This window comes from Amphibalanus amphitrite, unplaced genomic scaffold, assembly GCF_019059575.1.
Source record: "Amphibalanus amphitrite isolate SeventyFive unplaced genomic scaffold, NRLGWU_Aamphi_draft 000020F_arrow, whole genome shotgun sequence".
NCBI classification, from domain to species: Eukaryota; Metazoa; Arthropoda; class Thecostraca; order Balanomorpha; family Balanidae; genus Amphibalanus; species Amphibalanus amphitrite.
In genome coordinates this window covers 1,741,552-1,765,667 of record NW_024881516.1, presented here as the reverse complement: position 1 = coordinate 1,765,667, position 24,116 = coordinate 1,741,552, and the positions used below count along the sequence as shown (strand labels likewise).

At 46.2% G+C, this 24,116-nt stretch overlaps 1 protein-coding gene across 2 annotated transcripts; it reads right to left on the bottom strand.

Annotated features, from left to right (window-relative positions):
• Positions 1-3,586: 3,586 nt before the first annotated feature.
• LOC122390566 (ester hydrolase C11orf54 homolog) lies at positions 3,587-23,746 on the bottom strand. 2 transcript variants are annotated; one of them, XM_043383651.1, is made up of 7 exons: positions 23,448-23,746; positions 20,024-20,122; positions 14,220-14,395; positions 13,650-13,808; positions 13,254-13,350; positions 12,541-12,707; positions 3,587-3,881 (listed from the first exon to the last, which is right to left on the bottom strand). In XM_043383651.1, exons 1-7 carry the CDS (start codon positions 23,527-23,529, stop codon positions 3,708-3,710), a joined length of 954 nt encoding a protein of 317 aa, XP_043239586.1. In that variant the 5' UTR covers positions 23,530-23,746; the 3' UTR covers positions 3,587-3,707. The 2 variants fall into 2 exon arrangements, with proteins under 2 accessions (XP_043239586.1, XP_043239595.1); XM_043383660.1 differs by lacking the exon at positions 20,024-20,122 and having other exon boundaries at positions 23,448-23,632.
• Between the last annotated feature and the right edge of the window lie 370 nt (positions 23,747-24,116).

Genomic DNA, 24,116 nt, shown 5'->3' with positions numbered 1-24,116 from the left:
CCGTTTTTCCACGTGTATTGATTTTGCGTAAATGTTGTTAGGGGTCCTCTATTCGCAAAAGAAATCCGTCTAACTTTTTTGAGAAGCCCGGTATCTGGTCACATACCAAATTTGAGCTCAATCAGTGACGCGGTTCTGGAGATATCATTAGACCAACTTTGTAAACAACCCTCACGCGCCACGCGCAGACTCTCCTCTGTGCCAGCCGATATCTCCCGGAGACATTGCATTCAATTTGTAATGCACGGGGCCATCAAACAGTGAAGACCGGACCTATCTGGGTGTTACTGATCTAGAGATATAACATCTGAAAGTTAGGGCCACTATGGTCATGGCCGAAATTTCTGCGCTCAGTCCAGGTGTACAGAGGTCTATGACGTGAGGTAAAAAAAAAAATGATGCCCAAGAATCGTCTGGTGGAAACCTATCGTTTTGTGGGATCTTTATTTACGGATTGTTACAGGGGGTCGAAAAAGGCCCCGCCGGGCTGCGGTGGTTGGAATTTCTCCTCCGGGCCCGGCCGATTTAAATAAGCCCGGGAATCAGGCGGAAATCTTTGGTGGCGCAAAACCTTTTGTAGAAATGTCTCCCGTTGTATTCAAATCCGTCTCCGGTTCAAACACACAAAGAGGCATTAATTCAATATGTGTGTAAACAGTGGCATTCCGATGGTATCTTCAGTTGCCACAGTTACAAGTGCAGGAGGAACATTGCACTCACGCAAAAAAAAAAAATGACACACAACTCAGTCACAAGGAAAGATAAGCTACAGTGTGTGCGTTTCCTTAAGGATTGCATTTTGCAAATTGAGTAAATCGCCGACGAGCCTCAAGAATTTTCACATGATTGGGCTAACTAAGACTTCGAAACCGGATTGAGTTCGCTGAAGCGCAGTTTTCAAAGTTAAATATATTCATCATTTTCGGTGGCCTAGTCTCTCACGATGCACCTCTGCCATGGGCGTCGCCACCACTACGGACACTACGGACAGTGTCCGTACAAGTTTTGGAGGGGCCGAAAACTTGTACGGAATGTCCGTACAAGTTGCGACGACCGAAAATGAGCTTTGCAATTAAAATGGCATAAATGAAGCAAAAATATTGTTGATGATGCTAGATATCGGGGGATACTAAGAATGTTTCTTTTTTTTTGCCGAGAACCCTCGAGACCTTATCCTTGCATCTCAGAGAAGTGCGAGATAGAAATATCCCTGCACTGTAGACCCAAGGGCAAATAAACCTCAACTAGAAAGATAGAAATCTTTATCACGTTTTTCAATGCACTGACATTTATTAGCTGAGTGACATGTTCTCTTTCCAACCGGATCATAGACTAGGCACCTATTCCAGAGGACCGTACCAGCTTGAAAGAACTCGTCCTCACAAGACAGGGCAGGGGACAGCACACTGGAAGATAGGGACACAGAAGCATAAGATCGGCACTACATCCCTGAAAGAGGGGCTGTGTCACATAACATGACGCGTATGAAGGGATACAATACCGCTCTAAGGGGTCATCCAAATGTCACATTCGTGGTTGTCTGTAGGAGTCTCACCACTTGGAGGACGTAATGTTTCTCACTTATTCGAGGGACCCAGCGACATAGGACGATATTCTAATACGAGGGAACTGAAAGAATGATGTAAACCCAAAGGAAAAACCTGTTAGTTCGTGATGTTGTTCATGATCAAGCAGAACAATTGAAATTGAGATTGCACTGTTGGCTAGCTCTGGGCTCAGCGATCGCTGGTCCGCCAGGGAAGGCCCCCAAAGATCGAATCCTCAGGCACCTGCGAGGGGCCCTCCGTCACTGACTGGTATGGGTTCTCAAAGCTATGCTAGCAGCCCTTAGAGGCCACATTGAGGCCCTAAGAAGCATATGGGTAGGCCCTCAAGTCAAAAGCCAATAGAGCCTTTACTGGGCTCTTGGGCCTCGTAGCGACACGCGGTATGCGGTATTCAAAAGAGCTTCACAAATAATGAAGAAGGAATTTCGTTCATTTTATAAGTCAGGTCAAAAGCCAAGTCACCTTATGTCATAAAAGTCAAATCTTGTCTATTTAAACATTGTTTGACAAATCGGCAAATGATTCGGGAACGGACAGAGCTATAGCGCCACAGAAAAGCGCATTTAACATATTTTGAAGCTGTTTCTGATTCATTTTCTTATATTTGCCCAAGGTAGACGACTTAGCCTCGAAAGTGGAAAAACTTAAAATTGACGATTTTGCGGAAATATTTTCTGTAATAACTTTTGACTCATAACTTGCAAGACGTTGATGTTACCAGCATCGTGTTCCTTTAGTCGAGACGCGTTGAATCAAGTACGATTTGTCATTTCAAAGGTCACTTTAAATCTTTGAGCTACACCAAGGGCATAATTTAGCCGGATAAGATCATGTTGCACACCGGTCGATTCGTATCGTTGAGCTGAACAATGAACACATCCAGGGCATTTTCCGCCGTTTAATCATGTCTCTAGTTATCGTAAAAAAGTGTTGAAGACCTCCCATGACCTGAAATGACCTCAGAGGCTAGGTCCATAAACGGGGATCACGGATGCACTTTCCCGGTTGATTATGTTACGTTGACATGTCACCCGATGATTAAGAGTGTTTGTTATGCATTTCGTCTAAAAGAAGCGCAATTCAGTTTTCTCCAACTGATAAAATGAGATGTTCGCAAAAATTGATCTGACCTTATGTCACCGATATCATAATCCTGAGATGAATGTTTCATGCATAGTACATACGTACTGTTAGTGTTATCAATCGCTTAAAGTTTCAAGCGATCATTCCGTCGGTGTAGCTATGGAGAGCAGCATCATTTTCCCATGGAAAGGTCATCTGACGTGGCCAAGCGACCTGACCTTGAGCGATCAGGTCTGAAATTTCTAACAACATGTGCAGAAGAAAAATGCAATTAGATATGCCAAAAGCAGTCCCCATCCGGCGTGGTTTATACGACAGTCAACACACCCAGCCATAAAAACAAGCGATTTTTTTAGACGTCGATCCAGTGCTTCAGGGGTGCCTACAAACATATTTTCTCATTTTATTTCATTTTGATAGCAAAGTATGCCGTTTAGTTAGTACTATTTAATTTGATTTTCCGTTGGATACAACATGCAAAACGCAAGACGTTTCGGTGCCATGTAGACATTACTAACGTTGATATGGAGTAAACGTCTTTGACGAGTGTGATGGCCGACGGAATGTGTCCGTACAAGTTTGAGGACCGTGGCGACGCCCCTGACCTCTGCTCCTACAACTTCGCGAAGATGTCAAGATTTACACTTAATGTATAGACAAGGAGCTACACAGTCATTACGGCCTTATCCTTTCGTTAGCTCCGGGAAAGCGATGTAGCCACCTCCCGGATATGCAGGTGGAGAAGTCGTGGGGAAACATGGACAGTGACAGTTTTCGGGGCATTCGCACAGACAAATCAGCGAACCCATTATAATGCTTCGTAAGTACTTTCCACGGGCTCGCTAATAGCGTTTACCCTAAAATATTCATCAATTTTTACTTGCTGACGAGTATTGTCTTGTGCAACAAACGTGTCAATCAGGGAAACATACATGCACAGTACTTTCCCATTACTATATTTGCATGTAAACAGTACATTACCAAAAATGCGTGTTGCCGTTATCCGAGCGGCCGCCAGACTGGTCCGCTGCCAGTCGGCTCCGGCGGCGCGCCCGGCTAGTCGCGGCCGATCTGGTGGGTCTCTGTAGGGGCGTCGATGCGCACGGCGCTCTCGGCCAACTGCAGGTAGGCACGGTAGCGCACGCCGGCCGGCGTCGTGTCGCAGTGGTAGTGACCGCCCTCGCCGTGCTCGCTGAAACAGTGCGTGTGCTCCAGACGGAAGTCCAGGCCCTGCCGAGGGGTGCCAGAGCGGTCAGCGGCGCGGCCGGCGAGCGGCGCGATCACGGAGGATGACGGTGCATACGCGGATGTAGCCGGCCCCACGCGGCGTTAGACGACCTTGTGCGGTCGCGAAAAACGCGCCGGCGAGGCCTCAGCTGCTATTTTCCGCGTAAGCGGTCCGAGCGGTCAGGACGGTCACTACTTGGACCGATCGGACCGGGAAATGGGGCGGTGCGACGGACGGGCGGCGCGCGGCCGGTGCCAGTTTCCTTGTTGGTGGTCATTGGCATGGAGCGCGCGGTGAGCGGAACCTGCGGCGATGCAGGGTCGGTAGCAGTCGCTTCAGCCAACAAAGACGCGCAGGATGCATCGTTATTCGCTGCAGAATTGTGCGGAAGTTTTACAGGTTGCTGTGGGACTAAACCCGAAACCGACCTGGAAATGTTTCGGAAAAGGGTGGATAAAAATCCGAATTCCGTTCCGTAGCTTAGTTGGTAGACCCGGTGGTGAGGGCCCGGGCTCGAGTCGCTCCGGTGCTCGATATAGGCGACAAAGGCTGGAAAAGCCCTGCGGCGGGAGCAGCTGCAGCCAGTTAGTTCAATGGGACAGACCGTACCCAGTTTTGATGGGTATTTACTGTGGCATCTAAATTATCAAGATTACCCGGGATTGCCTTATCAGACTGTAAAGGGTGAGAACCTACGCAACAAGAGCGCTTAGCGTAGGCTCCAGCTCAGTCAATTTGACCATTAAAACACTCGAGCTTAACTTATACCTACAAAAAAAGGCTTGCTGATCTTGATAGCTTCATCAGATTAAATTTTTTCTAAATTTCCGATCAGAACGCTGACGTAAGCGACGCCTACGTAAACGCCGCTTTGCTTAACCCTCGCCCCGTTGGGAAGGGGGCAATTTGCCCCCCCCCCTGTGGTTTTTCCTAAATAGCAAGAAAACGGCGGCGCTGCGGCGCCGCCAAATTTTCAGTACCTCACCGAGCATCAATTTGACACCTCCACACAAAATTTCAAGTCTTAGGTCACCTTAGGTCAGGAGTTATTGAGGTCAAACTGAAGTCATGTTCGAGCAAAAATGGGCAAAAAAACATGAAATCTTGAAACGCTCACCAAAGCTACAGTTACTTAGCTATTTCAAAGTTCTTTATACGGTCATGTAGAGAAAAGACGGTGCTACAAAACTGCTATCTCGGATTTTCAAAATTTTTGGATTTCGACCCCCAAAAATTCAAAAAATTGTTTTTTTTTAGAAAAACGCAAAAAATCCCAAAAGTTTTTTGAATTTCGAAAAACGGAATATATGTGATAGATCCTGTGCTCTTCTATCTACATACCAATTTTTAGATCGATACCTCTTTTTTGGCCAGGTTGTAGCGAAAAAACTGTTCAAAATTGATGACGTCAAATTTTTGAACTCAATTTTTGGCAATTCTAGAGCACTAGCGCAAAACAAAGACCACCATTTAACTCCCCGTGACGAGCTGCATCGAATCGATACCCATTTTATGCAAAAATATCAACTTTGAAATTTCACCTAATTTGACCTGACCTTGACCTGACCTTCACCAGAACATAATCTAAACTGATCCCAAAGGCTGCCTGACCCACATAATCGCATTTGACACATAAAATAGACCATAAAACATGTATCACACGATATTTTCATATTGTGACCCTTAGTGACCTGACCTATGTGACCTGACCTGGTATCAGTGACCTCAAATAGCAAAATATGTGTTTGACGAACAATACCACATCGATGATTTTCAATGAAATGCATTTTACTCCATTTTACAACGCATTTCTTGAAATGCCTGTAAACGGTGAAAATTCGACATTTGACCTGACCTGTGACGTCATCGGTTTGACCTAGGTCAATGAAATTGGGTCACAAGGTTGTTGGATAGCCCCTGTTGCGGCTATCCAACGCCGTTTACCGCTTGTCGCTATGTTGCGTGGTTCTCGAGATCTTAGGGGGTGGGGGCAAATTGCCCCCCCCCCAACAGGGCGCGTTGCTCGGCAGACCCCAACGGGGCGCGGGTTAACCCGCGCCCCACTGGGGGTCCTGGATTTCCACGCCCTGCTGGGGGGTGTTTGAACACCCCATTAGAGGTGTCAATCGGAACCGAAAATTTTAAAATTCCGAAAATTTCCGAATTCCGATTCGGAAATCGGACGGACAAGTGACAAACACATCGGACATATTCGGAAAACTTGTTGAAAATTACAAATTTCATAAATAAGTTAAAGTTCAAACTTATTTCCATTATCAATATGCAAATTGCAAAACATGTCATCAAAATTGGCAGGGGATAGGTGGTTCATACATCATTCATAATTATAGTGCAGGTTGAACATGAACATAATTGCATGTAGCAGGTAGCTCTGAGTCAAATATATACCTTCCTATACTGTGCCAACTTTTAACTCTAAATTTGAAAATGTGTTTACAAATGGCAATAGCCAATAGGTGGCATTGTTGTCAGCAAGTCCATCATTAGATAACACAGGTAATAGGTATGAACTATGAATATGATGTACAATCATTGACCTGTGGGAAGCACTAGACACCAAAGCAGTAAAGGAGGAAACCCAAAAATAGATTTGCCTCACTTGAAAGTTAACAGAAAAGAGGCTGAATAAAATTGCAAATATAAAGGTGTGCCAAGTATCACAAGAGTCTTACCTAGAACTTCTTATCATAAAATCATCCCCTTCCACCCAAAAAATATCCGTGCCGAAATATCCAATACAATGCTACAAAGTATGCCGATAGCCTATCCAAATAAACTGTTACCAAAAGATGATGAAATGCGGCGAAAGCGTCATAAATGTCACCTAAGGAAAGATGGCCCCCGGATGACAATCAGAGACAAAAAAATGACGTCTAAAATAATCAATACAGTCATTTTGCTTAACAATTGAATAATTTTCAAAAAACTATAATATTTTGCAATGCATATTGAATTAACATAAAACAACTAATGGTTCATGCGCTTAAATAGGACAAATTATCTGATAATGACGTCATATAATTGATTTACTTTTACATCATCGACTCAAAGCCGGATACCATGTTCCATTCTACCGAGAATGGTAGCATGAAATGTGTTTTCCATTCTACCAAGGATTAGAACTTGCTTTTGCTTGTGAATTTCAGTGAATTTGTGTTAAATCATAGCAAGTATTTTTATTTTTGTGATCGCTTATTTTGTTTCGATATTCAGAGATGTGTGGCTCAGTGAAGAGCAGTTTCTTCTTACATGAACTTGAACTGCTTTGCTTTTGCAAGAAGTGTTCTACTTTACATGTCAGCCAGTGTGATATAAGATGAAGATAGGCATTATTGTAAGTGACTAGCTTCTTGCATTATTGCTGCATTAATTCATCATCAAGTGGCTTAGTGTCAAAGGGATGCGGCAAAAAGTCAATATTTGAGAACGCAAGTTTGAGGGATAAGGCAATGTTTTGCATTATTCCTGCTTACTCAGCTTCAGTTGTAGGCTGTAGCACATTTTGAAGCAGAATAGGCTTGTCTCAATATGCTGTGTTTGTGTTGTATATCAGATTAGGCCTTTTGCCCAAATGCCCATTCCCTACTCCATATGATATTGCTTCAACATTTTTAGTTGCCAATATTTTGCTCTCAAAACCAGATTGAGATGGCGGATATCTGTTATTGAGTTATCATGTGGTACAATAACATATACCTAATATAGATCAATTCCCCCATCCTCTCTTTCCATATCCAGCTTTCGGACAGTTTTCGGACAAATCCATGCCTTGGACATTTTTCGGACAAAAGTGAGCTAGGATTTTGGACATTGGACGGACATCGGACAAGAAATTTCTGAAATTGACACCTCTACACCCCATCCCACCCCACCCCCTTCTAACTCGGCTCCTGGGCCACGTAGCGATACGCGATACGCGGAAGGCGACGTTCGAAGGAGCGCCAAAAAATAATGACGAAATCACATTGGCCACTTTTTTGGTCAGGTCAAGGGCCAGGTCACCAGAGGTCATTGAAGGCAAAATTTCGCCGATTTTCAGGTCGAATGTCGACAATTTCCAAGAAGCCAACGCATAACTCGGGAACCAATAGAGCTACAGCGCCGTAGAAAATCGCATTCGATAGCCCTATTAACGCCCTTTCTGAGTCATTCTTCAGATTTGACCTAACGTCAACGGTTTTGCCTGCAGGGGGCAAAAACTGCCAAAATAACCGATTTTTTTTGGAAACAGTTTTTCTGCAATAACTTTTGACCCAAGTCTTGCACGAGGTCACTTTTACCGGCATCGTGTTCCTCTCGTCAAGGCGCATCGAATAAACTACAACTTGACATTGAAAGGTCAACTTGAAAATTTGACCTAAGGTCAAGGTCATTACCTGACCGAAAATGGTCTTGTTGCATATCAGTCGATCCGTATCGTCGAGCTGAATACATCGAAGGCGTTTTCATCGCTCTAGCATGCCTCTATCAAAAGCTATTTGCGAAAAACTGTTAGATACCATTCGTGACCTGAGATGACCTCAGGGGCATAAACAGGGGTCGCGGACATCATTTTCATGTTCAGTGTGTCTAAGTTACTGTTACCCTAGTGTTTGGGAGTGTTTATAATGGATTTCGTCCAAAAGCGGCGCATTTCAGTTTTCTCCCATTGACTTACCCATTGACTTTTCTCCCATTGACTTATGGTATAATGGGGATTGGGGAGGTCGCAAAATTGTCCTGACCTTAGGTCATCGATATCAAAAATTCTGAGATATACATTTTGTACATGCTATTGCTCTTAGCAATCGCTGAAAGTTTCAAAGCGATCAGTCACTCGGTGTAGCTATGGCAGACATCGAAACTTTTTATGAGGTGAGTTCACTTTAAGTGACCTGGTGACCTGACCCTGAATGACGTTGGTCTGAAATTTTCACAGCATGTGTAGAATTGACGTATGATAAGGTGTGCCAAAAGCGGCGGCGCTATTCGCAAAAAAAAACACAGGGTGGTGTTCAAACACCCCCCTCCCCCCCCCCAGCAAGGCGCGGGTTAATACACGTTGCTGGTAACAATCTGCGTATAAACCGACCACTAAAACCCTTAGGTATCATTGACAGTTTGTACGTTGTACACAGATGGTCTTTGCTCCCCGAAATGCATTTAAAACGGAGACTTTCTATTGTCTAACTTCGAGATTCCCGAACATTGTTTTCAGTGATCAATTACAAGTGGAAATTTTAGCCATTGCGCATCGCCATATAAATAGCAATAAATTTTCCGTCACGCCCTTCATACGAATTTCGCCGCATGCCGGCCTCCCAGAGAACAACACGGATATGAATATGTCACGCGACGCGCGCTCGCCGCTCGCCGGGAGTGCTCCAATTATCGGTCACGCCGAGCGGCGCGCGGATCCGGGCCGCGTCAACTACCGGCGCAGTACACTCACGAGCCTGGCATTCGCCGCCTCCCCGGTCACGAAGCATCCGGGACTGACCGATGGCCAGTCGCACTCGCGACCGATCTGCACTGGCACGCTAATGACATTTTAGACCTACTTAAGCTGGTACCCGCACCAAATACAGCATAACCGACGCACATGTGCCCTCATGACACATTTCTACCAACTGGTGCTTATGTAATGTTTTTACATAAGCACCGGTATCAAAACTTTTTGCATAGTTCTCTTTTTTGTTTTGAGCGATGTCTATCATAGATATGTCATGAAAATGTTCAGCAGTACACGTCAATAATCATGCAAAAATTTGCAAATTATGCTTAATTATTTTTGAGCAGTGTGTTGTGCAATAGTGTATTAGTTAGTGCACGGACATGTGCGCCGTTCCGGGTCGCCCTTAACAGTGTCCACTCCAGCCGAAAACTATCCTTACAAACTGCATAGTTAATACACCTTTTTGCATTTGAATTCAACCATTCGCCATAACTGTTTGAGGAGCCATTTCGACAATCGGCATTGAGCACAACTATTCCGGCGTCATGTGTTTCATTTCAGCCATTCAGCAAAACAGATTGAACACTGAAATGAGCGATGTGCAAAACAGTTTGACACTTCGCCAGACTTCGGGCATTGAGCGAGCCAGCTCGGCATATGACGAATACACCTTTTTGCGTTAGCCTTTGACCATTGGGCAAAACATTTGTACACATTCGCCATATAGGTGGCGCTACAAATGGTCGGTTGGTCACAAAGAATCACCATTGTGCAAAACTATTCGGCGATCTTCCCGTATAACTCGACATTGGACAAATGGTTCAACATTGTGCAAAACAAATCGTCAATGGTCGAAACTATTCGTCATATGACGAGCGAGCTCGCTCAATGCCGAATTCTGGCGAAGTGTTAAACTGTTTTGCGGATCGCTCATTTCAGTGTTCAATCTGTTTTGCTGAATGGCTGAAATAAAACACACCACGCCGGAATAGTTGTGCTCAATGCCGATTGTCGAAATGGCTCCTCAAACAGTTATGGCGAATGGTTGAATTCAAATGCAAAAAGGTGTAGTTTCGACCATTAACGATTTGTTTTGCACAATGTTGAACCATTCGTTCAATGTCGAATTATAGAGGAAGATCGCCGAATAGTTTTGCACAATGGTGATTCTTTGTGACCAACGGACCATTTGTAGCGCCACCTATATGGCGAGTGTGTACAGAACAGATGTTTTGCCCAATGGTCGAAATCTAACGCAAAAAGGTGTAGTAATGTTAATATTTTTACTAGATTTTCCCATTCCCCATAAGGAACGTTTTCCGACACATTTTTACTTGTTTAGGAAGTCTAGACTTTTCAAGACAGTGAGCATTTCTCAGCATACGGTTAATTCTTTACGATTTTTGATGGGCATTGGTGTTGGCTCTAGTCAGAAATTAACATTAGAATTGCCCGAGAAAATGAAAGTTTTGGTGATAGCTTGACTTTGCATCGTAAGATTTATTCAAAAACTTTATTCCAATATTTACCTTTTCATCCCGCGCCCTACTGATGGGGTATTTGAACACACACACAACCCCCCCCCCCTCCTGCGGTTTTTCGCGAATATCTAAGAACGACGGCCGCGCCTTTTTGGCACACCTTATCATGTATCTTTTTGCACATATGAAAATTTTAGGCCAAGGTCACCAGGTCACTTGACACCACGTTCTTTCAAGTGACCTCACCTCATAAAAAAATCAACGTTTGTTATAACTTTCACCGAGTGACCGATCGCTTTGAAACTTTCAGCGATTGATAAGAGCAACAGTATGTACAAAATTTCGTCTCGGAATTTCGATATCGGTGACCTAAGGTCAGGTCAATTTTGCGACCTCCCCATGATACCCAAGTCAATGGAAGAAAATTGAAAGGCGCCTCTTTTAGACGAACGTCTTTCTTAACACTCAAACACTGAATTACTACACCTTTTTGCATTTGAATTCAACCATTCGCCATAACTGTTTGAGGACCCATTTCGACAATCCGCATTGAGCGCAACTATTCCGGCGTGATGTGTTTCATTTAAGCCATTCAGCAAAACATATTGAACACTGAAATGAGCGATGTGCAAAACAGTTTAACAGTTCGCCAGACTTCAGCATAGAGGGAGCCAGCTCGGCATATGACGACTAGTTTCGACCACTGACGATTTGTTTTGCACAACGTTGAACCATTCGTTCAATGTCGAGCTGTAGAGGAAGATCGCCGAATAGTTTTGCACAATGGTGATTCTTTGTGACCAACCGCCCATTTGTAGCGCCACCTATATGGCGAATGTGTACAAATGTTTTGCCCAATGGTCAAAAGCTAACGCAAAAAGGTGTAGTAACTACGACACTATGAACATAAAAATGGCACCCGTGACCCTCTGGTTATGCCGCTGAGGTCATCTCAGGTCACAATGGTATCTAACAGTTTTTTCGCGAATAATTTTTGATAGAGGCATGCTAGAGCGATGAAAACGCCTTAGATGTGTTACGTTTAACGATACGGATGGACTGATATGCAACATAACCCTTTCCAGTAAGGTCATCATGACCTTGACCTGAGGTCAAAGTTTCAACTTGACCTTTCAAGGTCAAGTAATGGTTCATTCGATGCGTCTTGACGCGAGGAACACGATACCGGTAAAAGTAAGCTCGTGTAACGTTTGAGTCAAAAGTTGTTGCAGAAAAACTCCGCAAAGTTGCCTATTTTATCAGTTTTTACCCCCTGCAGACAAAATCGTTGACGTTAGGTCAAATCTGAGGGAAATACTCAGAAAAAGCGTTAATAGGGCTATCAAATGCGTTTTTCCGGGGAGCTGTAGCTCTATTAGTTTTCGAGTTACGCGTCGGCTTGTTGAAAATTATCGACAGTCGACCTGAAACTCGGCGAAACTTGGCCCTCAATGATCTCTGGTGACCTGACCTCTGACCTGACCAAAAAAATGACGGAAGTAACTTCGCAATTATTTTTAACGATCTTTCAAACGCCGTATTATCCGTATCGCTACGTGGCCCACAAGCCGAGTTAGAAGGAGGGATGTTCAAACACACCTTCCCCCATCCCCAGCAGGGCGTGGAAATCCAGGACCCCCAGGCGGCGCCGAATCTATCGACAGTGTTTTGCTCATGTTTGAGAGGGTAAGTTGTGTAAGAAAGTGATGACGTCTGAGACCGTACCGGATCGGTGGAGAGGAGACTGGTGCAGCACACCATCGGCGCCGACGCCTCGTAGAACCGCAGCCACTTGTTCAGGTCGTCGTCGTTTCGGATGGGCGTGGCGCAAAAGTCGGGCATCACGTGCACCTTCGCCTTGCCGGCCTCGATTAGGAAGACGCCTCCCATCGCTGTGGGTGCCGAGGTTGGGTTTGAGAGGACAGCGGCTAGATTTTGGACCACTCAGAGCGATTGGTCACAGCTTGTACCCGAAGTATGAATAAGTCTAGAAATAGATTATCAAAATATTTATATTTAGCCGGCGGATCTAATAAAAGATTCGTTACTACGACGCGTAGACAGCAGGCCATAACAATGCAAACGTTTGGTTGACCGATGTTTGGAAAATTCGCTGTGAGGGCCTGCCATGAGGACGGGGGAAGGGCAGCCATCGGTCGGATGTTTGCCTAAAAATGTGTTTATGGTGCCACCTCCCGCCAGGTAGGATCAACAATGTACATCGACCTGAGCAAACGAGCGCTGTTTGTCCTACTCTAGCCCGGATGTTATAACGAACAATGCAAGGAAAATTAGGCTTATGATATGGAAAGCTACTGACGACCCCAATCTAGCGCGGTTATGTAAGCGAGATCTGCGCAGCACGATGCGTTACTATTGCGTTGATTACACCACGTGCATGCAACGTAATGTACTCACGCAATGTCCTCGTTACATACCAACAGTGCGCTCGTTGTATCTGGCTTGTAACGCTTTCCGGAGACAGGATATGAAGTTATCCGCTCCAGTCCGTTTCTCGCAAACAATTTCAAAAACCTGGAACCGTTATTAGATGCCGTTAGATATGTATCGTCGATTTATAAGCATCTAATTTTGTTGGAAACATAACGACGACCGCATTTGGCATTCCTCCTCAGACAGTTGAAGTGCAAGTTTTTCAAAGTAATTGGATCACAGCTGAAATGGTTCAGCTGCAATTTTTAAACCTAAGGGGCCCGTTGCGGAGAACTTCTTTCGTCACCGGCTCACCGTCAACACTTGATGCCCTACGTTACCGTGTTGTCTGAAGGTGGCCGCCCACTACATAGTTAGGCGACCTTATTCAACCATCTCACCTTCCCGGGCTCCCCCTTGGAGACGAACATGTTGCAGAGCAGCGCGGAGCGGGCCTCGTCAGCGGGTAGCCGGGTCTGCACCATGGCCCCCTCCTCGACAGACACCACGTGACTCTTGTTGCACCGGCCCGCCTCCGTAATGGACAGGTTCGGAATCATCTGTTTGGGAAACGCGTGAAATAGTCAATCGGTCATGTGTGGGTATGTGATATCAGAACTGGCAAAGATGAAGAAAGTAAAAGCCGCTTATTTAATGCCGCAAGTGAGTTTTCATTTGAAACGTCTGTGACTGGCATGTTTTGCGTTGGGAGCCTGGGACTAAGTACTGTTCTCGACTAGTCACTAGACGGCAGCTATATTTTAAATTTGGTTTTATTGAATATCAAAATTAATTCACATATTTCAAATAATAGGTACAATTTGCCAAACACGCCAGATCTAGCTATTACGTTCTGAACAAGAAATAGGATACCTAGCGTAACGAGAAATGAGATAATTTTTAGGCCTTTCGGTGTAAGAAAATGTCTTTCGGTCTGATAAAGGACTGATCGGCAGATGCACGATTGTTACCTCGGAGTTTTTGCCGACGTGCGGCCAGGGCCCTGCGCCGGCGCCGAGCAGCATGCCGTGCTGCAGGCCGCAGGCGGCCGGCACCTGCCACAGGCTGTAGAGCTTCTCCCGGCGTGGCGACGGGATCAGGTTGGGCACGCCGCCGACCTCGGCCACCCGCGGGGAGCCGCACAGACCTGCCGACAGTGCCGACCGCCGGCCGGTCACACACTCACACCAGCAGCAGTCCGACGGGCACACAGCAGCGGACCGAGTTATGGCCTAGCTAATGGCACGTGGCTTCGGTAAAGCCGTTAATTCAATATGCTGTGACCTGCAGCGATCCCTTTTCATTCAGACCCTATATATGGCCTTGATTCAGACCGTTCCCGCTAGGTTTGTCCCGTGGACTATCGACCAATCTCGGTGCATATATATTTCCGTTTTGGGCGCGATTGGTTAGGATCGGTCATGGAAACGGCATCGCCCATCTGAAGATGTCAGGGAAACGGAGCTTATGTGTGGTGCAGCCCTTGTTTTAATACGTGATAGGTATTCTTATTTCGGCAAAACAAACAAAAAGGCCAAAGGCTGTGTTAACAGGCGCTTGGAAATCATCGCGCAAAGATGTGCGATACTCCATGCCAAAGATTGAGCCCCTCAACAAGTGAACTTTCTTTACCTGACGTGTATCCAGGACATCGAAACCAAAATCGACGATGAGTCATTGCAATTACTTGCGGTTTCATAACAATACGAAGCAATTGTCCATCCTTATATGGCCCCCAACTATGCACGCTATTATTACAGCCGATTTTCAGCTGCATCACAACTACCCAATCAGGTTCCGTCACGAAACAGCCGAAGTTCTCGGAAAGGTTATTCCTGTTTGTTCGACTTTATTCCGATAGGTATACCAGGAAAAAAATCGAAGACGTCACTCCGTCGCGTACCTGCGTCACAACCGATCCTGTTCAGACTTCAGAAAAATAAAATGATTAGGAAGATGACATCAATTTGCTACCTGTTACCTACTTATCCTCGAAAACAATTTCAAAGTACATACATGGTAGCAGCTAGCAGCATAGCGACGCTTACAACCACGGTCCTTGGTCAGCCGTCAATTATTACATATTGGATAATTAAGAAGGATGGATACCTACGAATGAATTTATTATGCGAATATAGGCCTCGGAGTTCGGACTCTGCCGACGACTCGCTGCTATGTATGTCGCTCTGAGCTCTCAGTACATGTATATAATGTTTATGCATATATATCACGGAGTTTGTCTATTTATGTAGTGTCGTGTCGCTAGTCTGGGTGTGGAGCCGCCATGTCACAGAGGTCAGTCACCCATCAGCGTTGGCCGCGGCTCGCGCAGGCCAGACACGAGGTTGTCTCCGCACGAGCGCTGGGCCAGACGATTGTGCCACAGTGTAGGTGTAGGTATCATGTACATGTACGCCTAAGCCTACTTCCGTAGACGGTGGACTGGCGTCACCGCCTGCTCGTGTGTCAGAACATTGACTGACACCAGCGGGGTGTGCGTAGGCCTGCGTGCGTGAAAACTGCACGGGAACGAGGTCAATCCCGCTCATTGGGCGAAGGAGCCTGCTCACCGCTAGGCGAATGTTGCGAATATGGAATGATACAGAATACTGCATTTCACTACAACGCATGGATTTGAAAGGCGGAAGTAAACATAAGGCGAGAACGAAGTGTCCATGGCCATCAATGGACAACTCACATTACAATGCAAATAACAATGAAATGGAATCGAATGTTGATATTGATGGATGCGTTCAAACCGTACTAACGATAATTCCAGGCTCCAGCGCTTAGCGGCAAGGGTGTTCAGTCACTGTTCATGTTCCGTCGTTATAAACCCTCGCCCTGATGGGGTCTGCCGAGCAACGCGGTCTGATGGGGGGGGGGCATTTTGGCCCCCCTAAGATCTCGAGAACCACGCAACATAGCGACAAGCGGCAAACGGCGTTGGATAGCCCCAACGAGGAACTACCTTGTGACCCAATTTCATTTACCTCGGTCTAACCGATGACGTCACAGGTCAGGTTAAATGTCGAATTTTCACCGTTTACAGACATTTTAAGAAATACGTTATAAAATCGAGTAAAATGCATGTCATTCAAAATCATCGGTGGGGAATTGTCCATAAAACACATATTTTGCTATTTGAGGTCACTGATACCAGGTCAGGTCACTGATGGTCAAAATTTGAAAATATTATGTGATGCATGTTTTATGGCCCATTTTACATGACAAATGCGATTATGTGGGCCAGGCAACCTATGGGACCAGTTAAGGTTATGTTCTGGTGAAGGTCAGGTCAATAAGGTCAAATTTAAAACTTGATATTTTTGCATAAAATGGGTATCAATTCGATGCAGCTCGTCACGGGGAGTCTAATAAAGGTCTTTGTTTTGCGCTACGTGGTCTAGAATTGCTAAAAATTAAGTTTAAAAAATTTGACGTAATCAATTTTGAGCAGTTTTTCGCTATAACTTGGCCAAAGAAGGAGGTATCCATCTAAAATTCGGCATGTAGATAGAAGAGAGTAGGGTCTATTACATATATTCCGTTTTTTTTCGAAATTCAGAAAACTTTTGGGATTTTTTTGCTATTTTATAAAAAATCATATTTTTTATTTTTCGGGGGTCAAAATCACAAAATTTTGAAAATCTGGGATAGCAGTTTTATAGCGCCGTCTTTTCTCTACACGACCACATAAAGAACTTTGAAATTGCTCGTTAACCGTAGCTTTTGTCAGCGTTTCAAGATTTCATGTTTTTTGCTCATTTTTGCTCGAGGATGACCTCAGTTTGACCTCAATAGCTCCTGACCTAAGATGACCTATGACTTGACATTTTGTATAAAAGTGTCAAATTGATGTTTCAAAAGGTGCTGAAAATTAAGCGTTTTTTCCGCTATTCAGGAAAAACCACAGGGCGGGGGGGGGGGCAAAATGCCCCCTCCCCCCATCAGGCCGCGGGTTCCACGCCGGACCTATTGGTTTTCTACATTCACGCCGGCCGAGGGGGGGGGGGTTAGTACGAACCCCCACCCGCCGTTTCGCCCCTGATGGAGTTATAGCCTCGCGGAAAAACAAGCATGTGCGCCGCTACGAGACGCAGCGACTTGTACCGGATTTTAACCCTCGCCGGCATAGGCCATTTTGCGTCCTTCGACGGCACGAGGGGGGAGTTGGTACGACCCCCCCTCCCGTTTGGCCCCTAATCGAGCTAGAGCTTCGCGGAAAAAAAAAACGACCGTGTTGCCTGTCACGAGACGAAGCCGATGATATCCAATTGAAGGTCCTAGGTCATCGGTTGACCTTCCAGGTCAGGTCAATGACCCGAAAATCGGGAAAATCGGGACCTGTTAGAAAGTCGTAAAGTGTGGCTGCTATGGGGTTTTCCGGGATGCTGATCACGAATACCGTGTTAGTTTTGATCAGAGATAATGTCTTTAAGCATTTAGACCAGGTCGGGTCAGGTCAGGTCAGGTCAACCGGTAGGGGTCGTGACGGGTATTCGTAATACGTGTCAACCGCCTCTGACAGCTTCGTACCATGTTACGAAGGCACCAAAACTCTTTCGTAAATGTTCAAATGGTTGCTAAATTCGAATTCAGCTCCAAAAACTAGCCTAGAAGCATGTAAAAGTCGAAAAAGTGAACCGAGTTCACACCAAACGTCAATGACCTGACCTGACCTTGAGGTGACCTTGACACCCACCCTAATGCATGGGAGCAACATCAAATCACATGTTTGAACGTTTGAAACCACGAAAAGCTTGCAAACGCGCGGCTAATGCGAGCCGACATACGCCGAATCGCGATTCCGGCCAAACATGGTCTCGGAAAAGAGGTCACAGGTCAAAGGTCATTTGGGTCAGGGTCATGAAATTTTCAGGGTAGGTGTAAAATTGATCAGCGAGGGTACTGAAAGTTTCGTCGCGATCGGCCGCTTTTTACGCGAGTTATTCGCGAAAAACCTTAGGGGGGTTGCATCAACCCCCTCCCCCCTGTGCCGGCGAGGGTTAAGGTCTCAGGCCAGCCGGTAACCTCTGAGGTCAGGTCAAGTGGCCCAGGGCATGTGCTAGATTTTTGATAAATTACTTTGCAAAAAAAACGGCCGTAGAGCCGCGATTTTGGCATCATCTTCAATCGTGTTCGGCTTGCTCAGGCGCGTCGAATGGTATAGGCACTTTTTGTTCGGGTGAGGTCAACTTAAGGTGTTGAGTGTTGACCTCGGGTCAAGGTTTGGGCAGAGCCCCCAGGTCACGAAGCTGGTTGGAGGTCATGTTGCGTATCATTTGATTCGACAGGTCTTTTTGAGTCCATTGGTGGCTTTCCCGATTCGCAAGCTCAATTTGAATGGGAGTTATTGAAGAAAAACTCTTAATGACCCTAGTGACGTAATGAATGACGTCGCGTAAGGTTAACGTTGCAAAAGGAGTGCATGAGATCACGATTCACGATTCTGTGTGCTTTTGACAGTTTGCGATCGTTTTCGGCGCCAAAATAGTAGTTTTCATTTTTTTCCCCATTTCCCCATTTTCCCCAATGGTGAGGTCACGTGACCGACCTGACCTCATGTGACTTTCAGGAAAAATCCGAGATATACATGTTGTGAGACCTCTGGAGGATAACTAAGTCCTGTAAGTTTCACCTCCCTGTGAAAGCTGCTCTGGCACTGATGGCGTTGCGAAGTCGCGACTTATGAGGACCGTGCAGAGGTTCACTTATGACGTCATAGGTCAGCGACCTGATCTGACCTGACCTGAAAATACGGTTGGTGTCACAAGATCCGGCTTGAATCAAAGGTTAGGTATGCCAAGTTTCGGCTGTCTATCGCCGGCTTGTTCGGAGTTATCACGAAAAACCCCTGTGGGGGGGGGGGGGAGGCACCCACCTCCCCCCTCGGCCAGCGAGGGTTAAACAGTTTTTATTCGTGGTACTCGTTATGTCTAATTATGCATAACCTTGCCGATATTAAATGCAAATGTGTTCTGAATACATCAATTTGCCATCATTTTACCCAAAAGATTCGGGAAAATAAGCGGAATCAACCGCTCGAATATAAAACACTCGAATACCTGACGTGAAAACCGATATGGCACGCAAGAAATGCGACAAAACACTTAACTGACACGACTTCACGCATATAGGCATCGTTACTAGGGCTTTGATTTTACCTCATGCATAAAGATCGACGCAAAGCTAGAAAAATTACCGTGGCGCCGCAAGACAGGTTACGGCCGTACGCACTCCACGAGGCGGACTGCCTGTGAGCTAGACTGCGCCGCAAGACGTTATTGCAGTGCGGAACAGCATGCCCAGATATCAGATGGCGAGATCCAGCAGGATAAAGTCGCGTTAGGAGCGCCGAGGCTGAACTCAAAAATGCTTTCAAATTATACTTTCATAGGAATAACGAAACAATCGTATGCCATCCATGAGTACTGGGCATTGAAGCAGATATATTAGACGGCATTTTCGCACTAATTATAAACCAGAAATAAAGCACGTTTAACGCTCACAGAACCTACCATTGTTTTTCCAAGATAAAACCTCTCACAGATGTAATTCGATAGTGTTGGTTCGTATTACCGGATGTCTCGATCAACCCCAAACGAATTATGAACTATGGAAGTCGCTTTATGTGAAACCGAGCCTTATAATGTTGTGTGCCTACCGATACCACGAAGCCCGGCCGGGCCACCCACCTGTCCTCGGAGGTCCCTGTGTTGTTTCGAGTGCCCCTTTGACCCGTCCGTTGGACTGGGTGTGCCTGTGGACTCACCCGGTGCCGCCAGGTTGAAGGGCCTCTGAGTGAGGTCGGGGCAGTCGACCACGCGCACGGTGGCATCGGCGAAATTCTTCCGCAGTGCCGACTGCAGAACTGTGGAAACACCAGCAGTAGCCCAGGTCAGCTGATCCAGTGTTATCTGACATGTAGACTTTGGATACATTTCAAAGAATGAGTTTTCAGATCGATCACCGATACCAAACGATGCATTTATTTTCATGTAAAGCATTTAAATTGCACACATCGGTTCGGTACGACTCTAAACCTACACGTTTAACCACAATGTTTCCTCACTCTACCATATAACATATTTTGCCTTTTTTAGTTCGTTTTTGCATCAAATGGATAGCACTGTGATTGTTCCAGTTCAACTCACGGTCCTTAAAAATGAAATAACTGTATTTCCTCACAATAGCAGCGCTATGCAAATGTATAAGTATCCTCCTTTTTATAAATAGGCCAGCACCTAATGATAGGGATAGATAGGTCTAAAGATATGCGAAGGCATGTACCTACAGTTTACCACAGAATGATGTTCCGCTTTCACAGGCAATTAGTTGCCTGGGATGATTGGCTGTGCCGCATCAAACTAACTGCGATCACAGTTAAATGCTGTGACCCAATGCTCACAAAAGACACGCTTACTTAAAGTGACCATCCCACCTTAACACCTTAACATTAGTTTTGAGTTGAGATAGCCAAATTGGTTGCCATGGCCTGCAAATACCGGTTTGGACACTCACACATCGAAAAATACTTTAATTCGGAGATATGGAATTTCAAACTTGCAGTTTTCGGATTATAAGGGGCTAATGCATTGAGATGCCCCTTAGAATTTGTGACGTCAGCGGTGATCTAACGATTTTAAAACCTTATACTAACATCTTTGTAAAGCAGTGGTGGTATATGCTATTTGCGCGCAACATCTGCCGCGAACGCCGCACTTCCAAAATGAAGTCGCTAGGAACAGCGGAGATCCCAAAAAAGTAAACAAAAGTAAAAGTCTAATATCTTGAAAACCGGTGAATATTTTTCGGTGAAATTTGGTAGATATTCGTTTTTGCTCTTTCTGAATCGAGCGACATCACTTTCATGCAAATTCATTAACTTTTTTGAAGGTGGGAGGGTCCCTTTAAATAAATGGCACAACTTAGCGTTCCAGTCAACTGATAGCTTCTGAGGAGTGGAACATTTGTATTTGTATTTGTATTTGTATTTACATTTAAGAGCGATCCACATACGATGTGCGTGGCGATTACTGCTCAGAATCCGTATCCGCGGTTGCTAATCTAATCATTCAATACATTTTCACATTCACTCACATCAAAACAAGGACAAAACAGTCTCAGGACAGCCTCATTGCTCTTACCCACCCCCATCCTATTGGTCAGCGACGATGTGCTGATTCATCGTCCACGATTGCGGCTTTAACAGCGCGGGCGAAGCGGGCGGGAGGCAGCTGCGACAGGTGAGGTGGCAGGCTGTTCAGCAGAGCTGCAGCTCGATAGCCAAACCGCCGCTTGCCCGTTTCCAGCCGCGGACGGGGAAGATGGAAGAGGTGATCTTGCCTGGATGGTCTCTCGCGGATAGCGCTGTTAGCGACGAACAGGGCTGCTAGTTGCTCGGGTTCTCGGCGCTGTATGACCTTGTGTGCGATGACAAGGGTGTGGAAATCGGACATACCGCGCGGGGACAACCAACCGAGTTTTGTTCGCAGGTCGGAGACATGGTCAAATTTACGGCGGCCGAAAATAACTCTAGCGGCGAAGTTAAGAATTTTTTGGAGTCGATCGAAATTTTTTTGGGACCCATTACCATAAACTGAAAGGCAGTACTGGATACGCGATACAACGAGTGCCGTCACGAGCGTTCGAATGATGCCATCGGGGAGACAGTGGCGCGCATGTGAAAGACCAATCAACAGTCCCGTACACCGGCGGCAGAGTTCAGAGACGTGTGCGTCCCATGACATAGTGCTGTCGAAAGTGACGCCAAGGTTCCCGACCTGTGCGCACGGTTGCAACGCTTTGTCGCGGAATGGTACTCTAAAGTCTGGTAATTTACGTAGATTTTGACGACTGCCAAATACAATAAGCTGTGTTTTACTTGCGTTCACTTTGAGGGCGTTAGCGCAAAACCAGTCGCTGAGAGACGCGAGCGAGTCCTCCATGCGCGAGATGAGAACTTCGAGGTCCCGAGCTGGACCGCTAACCAATACTTGAGTGTCATCGGCATACTGAAACACTTTTGCGTCGCCCGCGTATAGCGACAAGTTGTTAGAGAAAATGGTGAAAAGAAGCGGCCCTAACGCAGAGCCCTGGAAGACACCCATGGCATTAGAAAGAGGCCTAGACAGCACTCTACGTCCGGATACATCTTTCAAAGACACGCTCTGAGTGTGTCCATGTAGATAGGAGGCGAACCAGGAACTGGCATACACCTGTAACATCATTCTGTAGTCAACTGTACTCTAATCCTGATAGGACTATAGATAAACACAGGCACAGCTCAAGTCATGGTAACTAAATAGTTTTCAGAAGGCACAAATGCCCACAGTTTTGGACAAAGGATGACCGATTATGCCAAAAAAAGATACTTCCTATCGACAACGGCATCAAAGTATTTTACGATATCCAGGTAACATTCCAGGAAACATTCTTGATGCGCAGATAGCCGTGCTCAGCGCTAAGATCGCGGCCACAGGCTTTCAGTCTAGAGGTTGAATCCTTGTTGGTTTCCGCAGGTAACTCAGATTTGACCAGCTCTTTTTCTAAAGATGCTGTCGGCACCTGTTATGATTGTCTGTCAAAGCAAGAAAATGACAATTCTTGTAGGTACTGGGCACTGGCATACACCTGTTTGTTCTATTGAAGCGGCGGGGTGCGCCGTTGTTGGAGGAAGTGTATGCCTAAAGACAAAGGAAAACTTGGCGGACTTTTGGACAGCTTGATGCATGCATCAGCAGCAGCGTCCGTGGGAAGCATTTGACGGATTTGGCAGCTGCAAGGGGCTGGTCGCCACAGTACCCACAGGTGTCCGAAAAATGAGTCAATGCTGATAACGTTCATGAGGATTACAATTGAACCGTTCGACACAGGAATTTGGCTGTTCGGCGGCTAACCAACGTCCGTTTTGTGTGTGTCAAAGACCGTCTCTGAGTGCCCGGGGTGGATGCGGACGATGGTTGCTGTCCGGAACCTCGAACCGCGGTGCCGAACGGATGGCCGATAAGGTACGCTGAATGTTTCAGTGAGCCGATCGTCGGCCAGTAGGACCGGAGGCCGCTCGCCACGAGCCGCCGCGCCAGGGAGTACGGACGGGGACCAGCCAGCAGGCACGAGTTCAACAGGGTCTCGTCTCGTCTCGGGGGTGCTACACAGTACACACTCAGCGCAGTGACTCATCAGTTAGTACTCACCGACGGCCAGCTCAATCTGCGGGGGCTGGTACAGGCTCTGACACTTCACCGTCAGCTGTTCCATGTCCAGGGTGGTCGCCATGGTGACTGTACTGAGTCTGTCCGAGCTATCCTTGCGTTACTGCCGACCGGAGCTCACACGGCCCACAACACGGCGCGGGTCGCCGCCGGGACACCGACGAGGGCTCCGACCTTGGTGCCCCGCCCTCCCGGCGCCCGCGCAGACGCAGTCCCGCCCCAAACAAACAGCCAGTCATGGAGATAGAGCGGCCACTTTATCAGGTGATACGGAAGCGCCCGGTTTAATTAGAGCGTGCGTCCCTCCAGCTATCTATTTTGCCTATTGTTGGCGTCATATAGGTAAGCGTTATTCAGATGAACTCTGAGTCTGAACCATTTTACAGTGTTCATGTGATACGATATGGGTGAATTCCACAACTGGGGATATGTACCTACTGCGCGACATCGACTACGGTGAGCGAATCGGCGAGCAGCTGTGTTCGGTGTTCCGCCCGATCTTAAAGTCATCATCTTGCAAGCTCACTTTGCAAAAAAAAAAAAAAAATTGTGCTCCTCTGGATCAAATTTGCCTGTTGGATAACAGTAGTATGAGGTGACTGTAAAAGTGCAGAAGGTGTCAAATACGGGCACCTGGCCTCCGCTTCATCC

Coding starts and splice junctions, on each gene's coding strand:
- LOC122390566 (XM_043383651.1), bottom strand. CDS start 23,529: ATGGCGACCACCCTGGACATGGAACAGCTGACGGTGAAGTGTCAGAGC. Junction 20,123..23,447: donor GCAGATTGAGCTGGCCGTCG/GTGAGTACTAAC, acceptor GTGTTTCCACAG/TTCTGCAGTCGGCACTGCGG. Junction 13,809..14,219: donor ACGTCGGCAAAAACTCCGAG/GTAACAATCGTG, acceptor TTTCCCAAACAG/ATGATTCCGAACCTGTCCAT.